Genomic DNA, 15,801 nt, shown 5'->3' with positions numbered 1-15,801 from the left:
CCCAGGAGATTCTTGCTAACTTTTCACTCTCCCCAGATCCCATACTCTATCCATTGTTGTAATTATTTGTACTCGATTAAAGAAGCTTGCCACGCAAGCGAAACGTTTTCACAACAAACATGCATAAATGATGCACATGTGTTATTCATCAACTTGTTAGTATTGTCTATCATTTGTAACATGATATACAAGATGGAAAGACTCACCTTGGTTCTGCGTCGGGTGTTGTCACATATATTCTCGCGCATCTTAGCGATGGCTGCTGCCGAGGGAGAATTACTGAGGAGGTCCTGGTAGAACTGGCAGGTGTTTAGGAGCTCACACGGTTCATCCGCATGGCATTTGGACGCTGAATGACGTCAAAGATGTATGGAGAGGAGAGAGAGAGAGCAATGAGATGAGATTACTGAGAAGCTGACGGTGGCTTGTGTCAAGGAACTTGTTACTTGTGCATGTTATTGCTGCTGGACTGACAGACTCGTGTGTACTAATTCATGAATGACGGAAGGCAAAATAATATTAACATTTTGATGCAAATAAAACACACATAAGAAGTCAGTTGTAATGTGTGTGTTTGTGTGTGAGTGTTTATTTAGAGACACGTAAGTTCCACCGTCTTCTAATAACATGTTTATTTTTCCACTATAATCTACCTAGTCCATAATTACTATCTTATTTGCTTTGTTTCGTAAGGTGAAGTCCAGAATCTTTCCTTAATTCATGGTATAACTTAAGAAATCTTTGATGACAACTGTGTTGCAGAGGTCTGAGCTTCGCATCACAGTTGTCATCAAAGATTTAAGTTACACAATGAATTAAGGAAAGATCCTGGACTTCACCTTACGAAACAAAGCAAATAAGATAGTAATTATGGACAAAGTAGAATATAGTGGAAAAATGAACATGTTATTAGAAGACGGGAGGAACTTACGTGCCTCGTAAGTTCTAAACTTCTTCATCTTGGTGGGCAACACTCACCCTGGCGGGCGAGCCTGGAGTGTCCTGAGTGCCCTGTCTTCACCACCACCAGCACCAACACCACCTCCAACACACTACTGCCTCTCACCAACATCCTAGAAAGACAATTTAATTAGAGACAAAGAGAGATTTATAAATATAATGTCTTCATTAACAAGATCAAAATATCGTCAACGCAACACACGAAAATTTATTTTCAAAACTGGTTAAAAATCCTAATTTACGGCGATGACGTGTTGGCAACCGCATGAGACTGGGAAAATTCTGCCAGCCTATGATGACCCTGAAGGAGCGCTAACCCCGTAGGGGGTCGTCTAGCACATGAGGCAACCATTTTCCATCTGCAGGAAGAGGAAGTTAGCTCCAGGTTCTTGGAACAAGAGCTCTTCACCGGAGGGGGGTCAGCGCCCCCCATATTTACAATGGTTCCTCCAGTTATTGTTGATATTCTCATTTATATTTATGTCTTTTAAAATAAAAATCACTGACGAGTCACATTAAAAACTAAATTTGTGTCTGATGCACAAGTTCCATTACTGCAGTGTTGCCAACAAGAAAGTTCCATTACTGCAGTGTTGACAACAAGAAAGTTCCATTACTGCAGTGTTGCCAACAAGAAAGTTCCATTACTGCAGTGTTGCCAACAAGAAAGTTCCATTACTGCAGTGTTGACAACAAGAAAGTTCCATTACTGCAGTGTTGCCAACAAGAAAGTTCCATTACTGCAGTGTTGCCAACAAGAAAGTTCCATTACTGCAGTGTTGCCAACAAGAAAGTTCCATTACTGCAGTGTTGACAACAAGAAAGTTCCATTATTGCAGTGTTGCCAACAAGAAAGTTTCATTACTGCAGTGTTGCCAACAAGAAAGTTCCATTACCGCAGTGTTGCCAACAAGAAAGTTCCAATACTGGAGTGTTGCCAACAAGAAAGTTCCATTACTGCAGTGTTGCCAACAAGAAAGTTCCATTACTGCAGTGTTGCCAACAAGAAAGTTCCATTACTGCAGTGTTGACAACAAGAAAGTTCCAATACTGGAGTGTTGCCAACAAGAAAGTTCCATTACTGCAGTGTTGCCAACAAGAAAGTTTCATTACTGCAGTGTTGCCAACAAGAAAGTTCCATTACTGCAGTGTTGCCAACAAGAAAGTTCCAATACTGGAGTGTTGCCAACAAGAAAGTTCCATTACTGCAGTGTTGCCAACAAGAAAGTTCCAATACTGGAGTGTTGCCATCAAGAAAGTTCCATTACTGCAGTGTTGCTAACAAGAAAATTCCAATACTGCAGTGTTGCCAACAAGAAAGCTCCATTACTGCAGTGTTGCCAACAAGAAAGTTTCATCACTGCAGTGTTGCCAACAAGAAAGTTCCATTACTGCAGTGTTGCCAACAAGAAAGTTTCATTACTGCAGTGTTGCCAACAAGAAAGTTCCACTACTGCAGTGTTGCCAACAATGAAGCTCCATTACTGCAGTGTTGCCAACAAGAAAGTTCCATTACTGCAGTGTTGCCAACAAGAAAGTTCCATTACTGCAGTGTTGCCAACAAGAAAGTTCCAATACTGCAGTGTTGCCAACAAGAAAGTTCCATTACTGCAGTGTTGCCAACAAGAAAATTCCAATACTGCAGTGTTGCCAACAAGAAAGCTCCATTACTGCAGTGTTGCCAACATGAAAGTTCCATTACTGCAGTGTTGCCAACAAGAAAGTTCCATTACTGCAGTGTTGACAACAAGAAAGTTCCATTACTGCAGTGTTGCGAACAAGAAAGTTCCATTGGTGCAGTGTTGCCAACATGAAAGTTCCAATACTGCAGTGTTGCCAACAAGGAAGTTCCATTACTGCAGTGTTGCTAACAAGAAAGTTCCATTGGTGCAGTGTTGCCAGCATGAAAGTTCCAATACTGCAGTATTGCCAACAAGAAAGTTCCAATACTGCAGTGTTGTCAACCAGAAAATTCCATTAGTGCAGTGTTACCAACACGAGAAACGAGCCCACATCAAATACATCTCTTTACCTGACTACAAACACTGAAGACGAGACAAACAGCGAATTAAAAGAGGGAAAAATTAATGTGTGTATTCACCTATGTGTCTCTTCACCTGGAAAGGTTGAAATTATGTTCAGATGTGGATAGGAGAGTCGAAAGAGGTGGTCAGGCGGGTTGGTTACCTGTGTGTGTGTGTGTGTGTGTGTGTGTGTGTATGTGTGTGTGTGTGTGTGTGTGTGTGTGTGTGTGTGTGTGTGTGTGTGTGTGTGTGTGTGTGTGTGTGTGTGTGTGTGTGTGTGTGTGTGTGTGTGTGTGTGTGTGTGTGTGTGTGTGTGTGTGTGTGTGTGTGTGTGTGTGTGTGTGTGTGTGTGTGTGTGTGTGTGTGTGTGTGTGTGTGTGTGTGTGTGTGTGTGTGTGTGTGTGCGTGCGTGCGACCAGTTTAAAGGCTAAAACTAGACATCACAAACGTACGAAAACGTACATACAACAAACAACTAAGCAACTTGAATAAACGATCGTGGCTCGTCAGTCAGGGCATTGCACATTTTTTTTACACACGCAGCTCTAAGCCTCAGAACAATAATCAAGGTATAATTAAACAAAAATCAACACAAATGAAAACAAAACATGAAAGACACATAAAACACGTTTATACTAGGATAAATATTAGAATTTAAACACCGAACAGAAGACATTGTGACTGAGCAACGTTAATAATGTTGAGTAGGAGAGCAGTGACGACTTAATACTGACCAAACATAGGAAGGAGCACTTCAGCAGGCCTACTGGCCGGCTGCAGTAACTGTCAGTCAAACCTCAAGTGATGTTGATAATTTTTGACAGATAAATGCTAAAATATAACATATGAAAGTGAATGGCTGCTGTTTAACATGTTGGAGAGAGGAGAATGTAACAAGATAATGGAAGGAATGTACAGTATACTAAATAGACAAATAAAAGTGAAAGTAAAAAGAAGAAGAAATTATAATCGAGGGTTTCAGTTATGTTTATGTGAATAGCGTAGTTACGAGGCTAAGGTGGAAAACATATAGCCTACCAAATTCCTAGGTTAAGTTAGGTAAGGTTCGTCAGGAAACAGGACAAGTGTTTCCTGACGCGGGACTTAGTCATATGATGACCCACAACTGGAGCTTTTGGTCATCTGACCGAGGCCTTCCGCTGGCTTACCCCTTCAGCCCTTTAAAAAAATGATCATAGTTATAACCTTTTAGTACCAAATTCCAAAAAAGAATGATGGTTGTTGTTATAATATTCGGCAGAAGCCAAGACAAGTGTCACCTGACACTAGTCTTAATCATATAGATGACCCGTTATAATGGAACATGTACAACAGCTGTAAGAGAGAAGGCAACACACAATCGGTACTCAGGAAGTAGTACATAGTACATATAACTACAGTGATGCTGTGGACAATCTGAGGTATAAGATTTATGACTTTTATTTTGCGTTCATCTTAATTGGATTTTATGTTAGTACTATGTATACTTGAGGCTGAACAACAGAATGAGTTGAAGTATATGATTTAAGGGAATTGTTATTGTATCTGCCAAGGTTATTGATGTTGCAGCGTGCGTGTGTACTCGCCTAATTGTAGTTGCAGGGGTTGAGACTCAGGTCCTGGCCCCGCCTCTTCACCGACCGCTACTAGGTCCTCTCTCCCCCAGCTCCATGAGATTTATCATACCTCGTCTTAAAACTATGTATAGTTCCTGCCTCCACTACTTCGCTTGCCAGACTATTCCACTTCCTAACTACTCTATGAATGAAGAAATACTTCCTAACATCCCTTTGACTCATCTGAGTCTTCAGGTTCCAATTGTGACCCGTTGTTTCTTTGTGTGTGTGTGTGTGTGTGTGTGTGTGTGTGTGTGTGTGTGTGTGTGTGTGTGTGTGTGTGTGTGTGTGTGTGTGTGTGTGTGTGTGTGTGTTAGTTACCATTCTGTCCTAGGCACATGTCGATTAGACACTAGGCCTGTTGTATATGAGTACGTGTGTGTGTGTGTGTGTGTGTGTGTGTGTGTGTGTGTGTGTGTGTGTGTGTGTGTGTGTGTGTGTGTGTGTGTGTGTGTGTGTGTGTGTGTGTGTGTGTGTGTGTGTGTGTGTGTGTGTGTGTGCACTTGAAGAAACAGGTTTGATATAAGAGTCACTTCCTTGATTTTGTTTATTCACCTTGAGTTCTCCTCCTAGGTAGTATACTGTCTCTGGTTTTCATTCCCTGGAGCTAAGTGTCGTTTCTTTCTTTATGCTAGGGGGTTGAAGTCCTAGTAACTACATAAATATACGGAACAGCACTGACCTCGTTGAGACCCATCCAGCAACTCTCACTGACATGCCACCATTCACTGAAACTCTTTGTTTACTATCTTCCTGATGTCCTCCACTGTGCCTGTCACCACAACTAGTCAACGCAACTTGTGGGTCAGTCATTTATCGGGTACTACGTCAAAGACATTAGCAGTTCAACTGGTATGGTACAATGATTGTTTCAGTCCGTGTAGAAGTATCTTTTCTTAAGTCGTTTTACAGTTGCATTACCAGAAACAATGTTATACATTTATATAAGGGTAGCACAAAAGCAATGACAATCAATACACACACACATTGGTAAGTAAAACAGCGTAAATAAAAAATGTATAAATGGGTGATATGAATATCTAATCAAAAAAAGTTCGATTATTTTCAAGCTACTTGAGTTTAGATTAATAAAAGATACAGGAAAGTAATGGTTTAGAGCTGTAGGCGAATGACACAGTCTACCAAGAAAAGTCAATCACGATAACGCCATGGCTACCTCTAAATAAAAAGTAGGTGAGAGAGAAATATGAGAGAAGAAATGCGCTCGAGGGGAACTAGCCTAGCATAGGCCAGCAGGCTACGTACACAAAACCGATCGGTTGATGATTAACAGGCCGAGAGTTAGAGCTTGCTCAGAACAAACACGGTTCAACGTACACAAACGAAGAATGCACTCGAGACCTTAGTATGTACCTGTGTTGCTCAGGTGTGAGGCGAGCGTCGGCACCTGCTTGCCTTATATATTAGCAGGCCGGCCACCGGCTCCAGCACACAACCCACGAACACATACAGTGACGCCGTCATCCGTCAGTCCCACATTTGTTGAATTTACATAGTACTGTCAGCCCTGTTATAAATCGCCTGTATGCAGCCTGAGTTTTTGTAAATGAGATTGAGAAAAAGTCATCAAAACTGAATAACAAGTACCAAGAAGGCCTCTCTCAGCATTATTCACTTTTTTATTTACTTTTTCAGTCGCACTGGCAAAAAATCGCAGTTTAGAAGAGCTTCGTAAGAAAGCTCACTGTATCTCGCAGGCATATATCACTGAAATATAACTACTGCATTAAGTAAACCATAAAATGACTATATATGTACAATACGCTATAAGAATTAATAACATTCTACAGCAGAGTAGTTAATGAACATTTTAGTCCTAACTAGTGACCCTCCTGACGGATACTCAGTCCATGGCAGGGGAGAACTTTTCCATATTTAGGTTATCTAATGTTCCTTGAGTACATCTTTTACACATTTGTAGGTACTTTGTACCTTGTCTGTTGATGATTAAGAAACTTGTGCAGCAGTTGGGCATCTTTCTTGCCGAAACGTTTCGCTCACACAGCAGGCTTCTTCAACAATTCAGATACCCAACTGTTGCAGTTGTGTCTGAATTATCAACCTGTCGGTATTTTATACCATTGTCAACATACCTTGTCCGTAGCAATAATAAAATAGACTTAAAAAACATGTGATCAAACACTAGGTCAGAGGTGATGAAGATCTCACTTGGTCGAAACGTCTGTTAAAACCAGAGGTGGGTATTTGTTGATGTTATTACTAAATTAGTTGGAAGGAAGCCTTTATGTGTGTTAACAAATCATGTGCACACGAAATAGAACGCTAAAATAGACTCAATGCAAAATAGAATGTTAAGAGTTGTAACAGATGATGTGGGATTATCAGCTAGAGTTGTGACTGACAAACACTGGAGTAGCAAGTCCCATGGTGAGGGGCTCTTGATCTGGGGAATTGGATCTGTGCTCCAGTTCCCTGAATTGAGCCTGAATGAATTCCATCATCCCCCTTCCCCTGTCTCAGGCGCTGTATAATCCCTACGGGTTTAGCGCTCTCCCACGATAATAATGTAGCCGCAATTCTAAACTTTGTCAAGTGTTGATAAAGCACCTGTTGCACAGGCGAAACGTTGCAATGAAATTTCTAGTTGCTGCCTGCGTGTCTTTGTTAACCACAACATAACAATTGTTCACTGCAGTAGGCCTACGCTCAATTGAAATAGTTCATGTTAAGCGCTAAACCCATGTGGGTCATTCAGCGCAAGACACTGTGGAGGCTCGATCCTCCACCACGAGAGACAAAAGCGCTCCCTATTTGTACTCACCCTACAGCCTATACCTTCTTACACTTGTTTTTAAAACAGGAATTTATATCGCTTAAATTCACCAAATTCATAAGAAACGGGGGACCCAACATGTCACTCATTTCTATTAATGACTGACTGGACGAGGCTTTGTAATGAGGCGACACTGTATGACTTATCTAACTGTTATTGAGTGTAAGGTCTTCTGTTTATTATTATTATTATTATTATTATTATTATTATTATTATTATTATTATTATTAGTAGTAGTAGTAGTAGTAGTAGTAGTAGTAGTAGTAGTAGTAGTAGTGGTGTTAATAATGTGGCATGTAATAATGTTGGTAGAATTACCGACAATATGTAAAGTAAAAGGACACAAGTGCAACTAATGTGACATTTTATTGTGGCAACGTTTCGCTCTCCAGGAGCTTTATCAAGCCGATCGTATCGGCTTGACAAAGCTCCTGGAGAGCGAAACGTTGCCACAATAAAATATCACATTAGTTGCACTTGTGTTATTATTGTTGTTGTTAGTGTTGTTGTTATTATTATTATTATTATTATTATTATTATTATTATTATTATTATTATTATTATTATTATTATTATTATTATTATTATTATTATTATTATTATTATTATTATTATTATTATTATTATTATTATTATTATTATTATTATTATTATTATTGTTGTTGCTGTTGTTGTTGTTGTTGTTTAAATTCAGTAATACTAAGTAGAGTGTAGAGTGGAACCTGGTATATATTGGACTTAAGTAATAAAACCATTTTTTATTGATAACCATAAAAAATTAAGAAAATCTAAATCTCATCTACCATACCATAGAATCTAACTCCTAATCTATGTTTGGTTAGGTTCTTTAGATAAGGATTCATTAACAAAACAAGTGGTTCTCCCATGAACCCAAAATATGACTGCATTTGTTGGAGAATTTCAATATCCCGATGAGTTAAAAAAAAAAAAAACACTAAATATATACCACAGATCTTTGCCTGTAAATATAAGAGAGTAAGATATTATATATAAATATATATACATGTGTGTGTGTGTGTACATTATATATATATATATATATATAGAATATTCCTAACAATCTCACATACAGACTTCGACTTACAAAATAGAAGGAAAAACATAGAGTTCCAAAGTTTCCTATATGAGTTTTTCCACGACTTCGCAGAAAGCACATTGTCAGACATGTGTTTCTTAAGAACACCAGAGCTGTGAAAAGGGTGTTATTTTCCTGTTATTCCCCCTCAAGGCTGGGGAAGAACGTCAGCATGACCCGCTCCTTCCCTGCCATTGATGGCCGCTGACACTAACTCTGCCCTCAGCATCAGTGCCATGACACCTCCTAAACCTGTTGTAATTATGTTTCATGAAATGGAATATATGTGTTAAGGTTATCTCACGCAAACTGCCTCATCTTCTCTTTCACGTTTCTTCTCTCATCCCCGAAAAATATATTGGAGGTAAAAATTTCATTGCTTCTCTTCTATGTAGTTATTTTCTCTTAACGCAAAAAATGCTGTTATGCTAATCATTTTTTTTACTGAATAATTCTTCAGTGTCGAGGTAGGTTTAAGTTTTATTAAGACAGACACAAACGTTTTCCATTACTATGGGTTTTTCCATGAATGACACTCCAACACAAACATATTTTCTAGGTAAATATTTTTTATTTGTATTGGTTGTGGCGTCACTGTGTTCTGTGTGACTCTGAGACCTGCTGCCTGGCGTCACTGTGTTCTGTGTGACTCTGAGACCTGCTGCCTGGCGTCACTGTGTGACTCTGAGACCTGCTGCCTGGCGTCACTTTGTTCTGTGTGACTCTGAGACCTGCTGCTTGGCGTCACTGTGTTCTGTGTGACTCTGAGACCTGCTGCCTGGCGTCACTGTGTGACTCTGAGACCTGCTGCCTGGCGTCACTTTGTTCTGTGTGACTCTGAGACCTGCTGCTTGGCGTCACTGTGTTCTGTGTGACTCTGAGACCTGCTGCCTGGCGTCACTGTGTGACTCTGAGACCTGCTGCCTGGCGTCACTTTGTTCTGTGTGACTCTGAGACCTGCTGCTTGGCGTCACTGTGTTCTGTGTGACTCTGAGACCTGCTGCCTGGCGTCACTGTGTGACTCTGAGACCTGCTGCTTGGCGTCACTGTGTGACTCTGAGACCTGCTGCTTGGCGTCACTGTGTTCTGTGTGACTCTGAGACCTGCTGCCTGGCGTCACTGTGTGACTCTGAGACCTGCTGCCTGGCGTCACTTTGTTCTGTGTGACTCTGAGACCTGCTGCTTGGCGTCACTGTGTTCTGTGTGACTCTGAGACCTGCTGCCTGGCGTCACTGTGTTCTGTGTGACTCTGAGACCTGCTGCCTGGCGTCACTGTGTTCTGTGTGACTCTGAGACCTGCTGCCTGGCGTCACTGTGTTCTGTGTGACTCTGAGACCTGCTGCCTGGCGTCACTGTGTTCTGTGTGACTCTGAGACCTGCTGCCTGGCGTCACTTTGTTCTGTGTGACTCTGAGACCTGCTGCTTGGCGTCACTGTGTTCTGTGTGACTCTGAGACCTGCTGCCTGGCGTCACTGTGTTCTGTGTGACTCTGAGACCTGCTGCCTGGCGTCACTGTGTGACTCTGAGACCTGCTGCCTGGCGTCACTGTGTGACTCTGAGACCTGCTGCCTGGCGTCACTGTGTTCTGTGTGACTCTGAGACCTGCTGCCTGGCGTCACTGTGTTCTGTGTGACTCTGAGACCTGCTGCCTGGCGTCACTGTGTTCTGTGTGACTCTGAGACCTGCTGCCTGGCGTCACTGTGTTCTGTGTGACTCTGAGACCTGCTGCCTGGCGTCACTGTGTTCTGTGTGACTCTGAGACCTGCTGCCTGGCGTCACTGTGTTCTGTGTGACTCTGAGACCTGCTGCCTGGCGTCACTGTGTTCTGTGTGACTCTGAGACCTGCTGCCTGGCGTCACTGTGTTCTGTGTGACTCTGAGACCTGCTGCCTGGCGTCACTGTGTTCTGTGTGACTCTGAGACCTGCTGCCTGGCGTCACTGTGCTCTGTGTGACTCTGAGACCTGCTGCCTGGCGTCACTGTGTTCTGTGTGACTTTGAGACCTGCTGCCTGGCGTCACTGTGTTCTGTGTGACTCTGAGACCTGCTGCTTGGCGTCACTTTGTTCTGTGTGACTCTGAGACCTGCTGCCTGGCGTCACTGTGTTCTGTGTGACTCTGAGACCTGCTGCCTGGCGTCACTGTGTTCTGTGTGACTCTGAGACCTGCTGCCTGACGTCACTTTGTTCTGTGTGACTCTGAGACCTGCTGCCTGGCGTCACTGTGTTCTGTGTGACTTTGAGACCTGCTGCCTGGCGTCACTGTGTTCTGTGTGACTCTGAGACCTGCTGCCTGGTGTCACTGTGTCCTGTGTGACTCTGAGACCTGCTGCCTGGTGTCACTGTGTCCTGTGTGACTCTGAGACCTGCTGCCTGGTGTCACTGTGTCCTGTGTGACTATGAGACCTGCTGCCTGGTGTCACTGTGTCCTGTGTGACTCTGAGACCTGCTGCCTGGCGTCACTTTGTTCTGTGTGACTCTGAGACCTGCTGCCTGGCGTCACTGTGTTCTGTGTGACTCTGAGACCTGCTGCCTGGTGTCACTGTGTCCTGTGTGACTCTGAGACCTGCTGCCTGGTGTCATTGTGTCCTGTGTGACTATGAGACCTGCTGCCTGGTGTCACTGTGTCCTGTGTGACTCTGAGACCTGCTGCCTGGCGTCACTGTGTCCTGTGTGACTCTGAGACCTGCTGCCTGGTGTCACTGTGTCCTGTGTGACTCTGAGACCTGCTGCCTGGTGTCACTGTGTCCTGTGTGACTATGAGACCTGCTGCCTGGTGTCACTGTGTCCTGTGTGACTCTGAGACCTGCTGCCTGGCGTCACTGTGTCCTGTGTGACTTTCAAGTTCCTCTTCCTGCTACTTTCTCACTGTGAGGATTATCATCAAATTCGTGGTGCTAAATCCGCAGGGGTAATCAGGTCTGACTCGAGGATACAAGGGAAGGGGAGGGAAACTCAAATTTCCTGGACCAACAGCATGGCTCCTGAGAGAAGCTGGTTCATCTGTCCTGTCTGGAGTGGAGTTATTATTATTATCATGGGGAGCGATAGAGACGGGGGGATGGAAGGTATTCAGGCTCAGTTCAGGGAACTGGAGCACAGATCCAATTCTCTAGATCAAGAGCCCGTCCTCACCAGCGTCAAGGAACCTTCTTTGAGGGTAGAGTGAAGCAAGATCTAGGTTCTGGGAAGAGTTCGTGTTCGTGTCTTATACGCCCATTATTAATATATATTCATGGAAAAACGCTAAACCCGTAAGGGTCATGCAAGACCTGGTGAAGGGTAGGTAATTAGGTCTGATGTGATGAAGGGGAGATAAACAACATTTCCTAAGAGCAAAGAACCTCCTATGAACCTCACACGACCGGACTGAGGTAAGGCATCAGTACGACTCACATCATCATGGCCCTTAGTAAAAGCACCAACAACGCCGCATTCCACTATCATCTTTATGTACTCCTATTATAAATGTTTTAATGCTGCCTCTTGGATTATAAGAGTTGAGGTGCTATATTTTTTTGCTGTACGTTTTCTATAGTAAATAAATGCAGTGATTTGTTCAAGTGGGTTTTGTGTACCTTGTACACACACACACACACACACACACACACACACACACACACACACATATATATATATATATATATATATATATATATATATATATATATATATATATATATATATATATGTATAAACACTGATCTCTGGCCGAAGGAGACTCGAACCTACGAACCTTGGAACAAGGTACGTAGTTCTTTACCATTCTCACCACACTGGACAATACCTTGGCGTCCAGCTTACGCTAGACGTTTGATCCAAGGCAGCCAGCTATCAGGGAGAAGGCTTACAGCTTTTCATCTCGAGTCTCCTTCAGCCAGAGATCAGTGTTTGTGTATATTTCGCCTGCTCTTGCGAATTCCTTGCATTGTTAAAATCTCTAGTAAGGCTGATGCATGCAGGGGATGAGATGAAAAGCTGTAAGCCTTCTCCCTGAAAGCTGGCTGCCTTGGATCAAACGTCTAGCGTAAGCTGGACGCCAAGGTATTGTCCAGTGTGGTGAGAATGGTAAAGAACTACGTACCTTGTTCCAAGGTTCGTAGGTTCGAGTCTCCTTCGGCCAGAGATCAGTGTTTATACATATATATATATATATATATATATATATATATATATATATATATATATATATATATATATATATATATATATATATATATATATATATATTCATTCATTCATCAGTATGGAAATAACTTACATATTTTCAGTGTCACTACAGGGATATACACTTCTCTGTGTATATCCGTTAAATATACACAGAGAGGTGTATACCTAGTGGAAATACACTGAAATTTGCTTTATTGTTTTGTATGAAGTAAAGTATTGTTGACGATGTGAACAAGTGTCACGCAGCCTTAATGACCTTTGTGTAGTCGATAGACTTTCAATCCAATTAACACATCAGTCCACCCTTCCCCATGCAACACTAAACTTGTTGGAAGACTGCAACACAGACCTAGAGAAACACAGCAACACAGTCCTAGAGAAACACAGCAACACAGTCCTAGAGAAACACAGCAACACAGACATAGAGAAACACAGCAACACAGTCCTAGAGAAACACAGCAACACAGACCTAGAGAAACACAGCAACACAGACCTAGAGAAACACAGCAACACAGACCTAGAGAAACACAGCAACACAGACCTAGAGAAACACAGCAACACAGACCTAGAGAAACACAGCAACACAGTCCTAGAGAAACACAGCAACACAGTCCTAGAGAAACACAGCAACACGGTCCTAGAGAAACACAGCAACACAGTCCTAGAGAAACACAGCAACACAGACCTAGAGAAACACAGCAACACAGTCCTAGAGAAACACAGCAACACAGACCTAGAGAAACACAGCAACACAGACCTACAGAAACACAGCAGCACAGTCCTAGAGACACACAGCAACATAGACATAGAGAAACACAGCAACACAGACATAGAGAAACACAGCAACACAGACCTAGAGAAACACAGCAACACAGACATAGAGAAACACAGCAACACAGACATAGAGAAACACAGCAACACAGATATAGAGAAACACAGCAACACAGACATAGAGAAACACAGCAACACAGACCTAGAGAAACACAGCAACACAGACATAGAGAAACACAGCAACACAGACCTAGAGAAACACAGCAACACAGACATAGAGAAACACAGCAACACAGACATAGAGAAACACAGCAACACAGATATAGAGAAACACAGCAACACAGACATAGAGAAACACAGCAACACAGACGCAGAGAAACACAACAACACACACGTAGAGAAACACAACAACACAGACGTAGAGAAACAGTACCACAAAAACACAGACGTAGAGAAACTCAACAACACAGACCTAGAGAAACACAGCAACACAGACCTAGAGAAACACAGCAACACAGACCTAGAGAAACACAGCAACACAGACGTAGAAAAACACAGCATCACAGCAACACAGACGTAGAGAAACACAGCATCACAGCAACACAGACGTAGAGAAACACAGCATCACAGCAACACAGACGTAGAGAAACAGCATCACAACAAAACAGACGTAGAGAAACACAGCATCACAGCAACACAGACGTAGAGAAACACAGCATCACAACAACACAGACGTAGAGAAACACAGCATCACAGCAACACAGACGTAGAGAAACACAGCATCACAGCAACACAGACGTAGAGAAACACAGCATCACAACAACACAGACGTAGAGAAACACAGCATCACAGCAACACAGACGTAGAGAAACACAGCATCACAGCAACACAGACGTAGAGAAACACAGCATCACAGCAACACAGACGTAGAGAAACACAGCATCACAACAACACAGACGTAGAGAAACACAGCATCACAACAACACAGACGTAGAGAAACACAGCATCACAACAACACAGACGTAGAGAAACACAGCATCACAACAACACAGACGTAGATAAACACAACAACACAGACGTAGATAAACACAACAACACAGACGTAGAGAAACACAGCATCACAACAACACAGACGTAGAGAAACACAGCATCACAACAACACAGACGTAGAGAAACACAGCATCACAACAACACAGACGTAGATAAACACAACAACACAGACGTAGAGAAACACAACAACACAGACGTAGAGAAACACAGCATCACAACAACACAGACGTAGAGAAACACAGCATCACAACAACACAGACGTAGAGAAACACAGCATCACAACAACACAGACGTAGATAAACACAGACGTAGAGAAACACAACAACACAGACGTAGAGAAACACAGCATCACAGCAACACAGACGTAGAGAAACACAGCATCACAACAACACAGACGTAGAGAAACACAACAACACAGACGTAGAGAAACACAGCATCACAACAACACAGACGTAGAGAAACACAACAACACAGACGTAGAGAAACACAGCATCACAACAACACAGACGTAGAGAAACACAGCATCACAACAACACAGACGTAGAGAAACACAGCATCACAGCAACACAGACGTAGAGAAACACAGCATCACAACAACACAGACGTAGAGAAACACAGCATCACAGCAACACAGACGTAGAGAAACACAGCATCACAGCAACACAGACTTAGAGAAACACAGCATCACAACAACACAGACGTAGAGAAACACAGCATCACAACAACACAGACTTAGAGAAACACAGCATCACAGCAACACAGACTTAGAGAAACACAGCATCACAACAACACAGACGTAGAGAAACACAGCATCACAACAACACAGACTTAGAGAAACACAGCATCACAACAACACAGACGTAGAGAAACACAGCATCACAACAACACAGACGTAGAGAAACACAACAACACAGCAACACAGACGTAGAGAAACATCACAACAACACAGACGTAGAGAAACACAGCATCACAACAACACAACAACACAGACGTAGAGAAACACAGCATCACAACAACACAGACGTAGAGAAACACAGCATCACAACAACACAGACGTAGAGAAACACAGCATCACAACAAAGACGTAGAGAAACACAGCATCACAGCAACACAGACGTAGAGAAACACATCATCACAACAACACAGACGTAGAGAAACACAACATCACAGCAACACAGACGTAGAGAAACACAGCAACACAGTCGCAGAGAAACACAGCATCACAGCAACACAGACGTAGAGAAACACAGCAACACAGTCGCAGAGAAACACAGCATCACAGCAACACAGACCTAGAGAAACA

The 15,801-nt window shown here is 42.7% G+C and overlaps 1 protein-coding gene across 1 annotated transcript; it reads right to left on the bottom strand.

Annotated features, from left to right (window-relative positions):
* Positions 1 to 206: 206 nt before the first annotated feature.
* On the bottom strand, positions 207 to 5,990 carry LOC128685255 (uncharacterized; the record flags this gene model as incomplete). Its single annotated transcript, XM_070083103.1, is given in 3 exon segments — positions 207 to 349; positions 979 to 1,073; positions 5,939 to 5,990. Coding segments are annotated over 2 exon segments (237 nt in total), but the record flags the coding sequence as incomplete, so codon positions are not given.
* Between the last annotated feature and the right edge of the window lie 9,811 nt (positions 5,991 to 15,801).

The sequence above is a fragment of the Cherax quadricarinatus genome, chromosome 8, assembly GCF_038502225.1.
Source record: "Cherax quadricarinatus isolate ZL_2023a chromosome 8, ASM3850222v1, whole genome shotgun sequence".
Lineage (NCBI taxonomy): Eukaryota > Metazoa > Arthropoda > Malacostraca > Decapoda > Parastacidae > Cherax > Cherax quadricarinatus.
The sequence above is the reverse complement of the archived record's forward strand: the minus strand, read 5'-3'. Positions and strand labels throughout refer to the sequence as shown.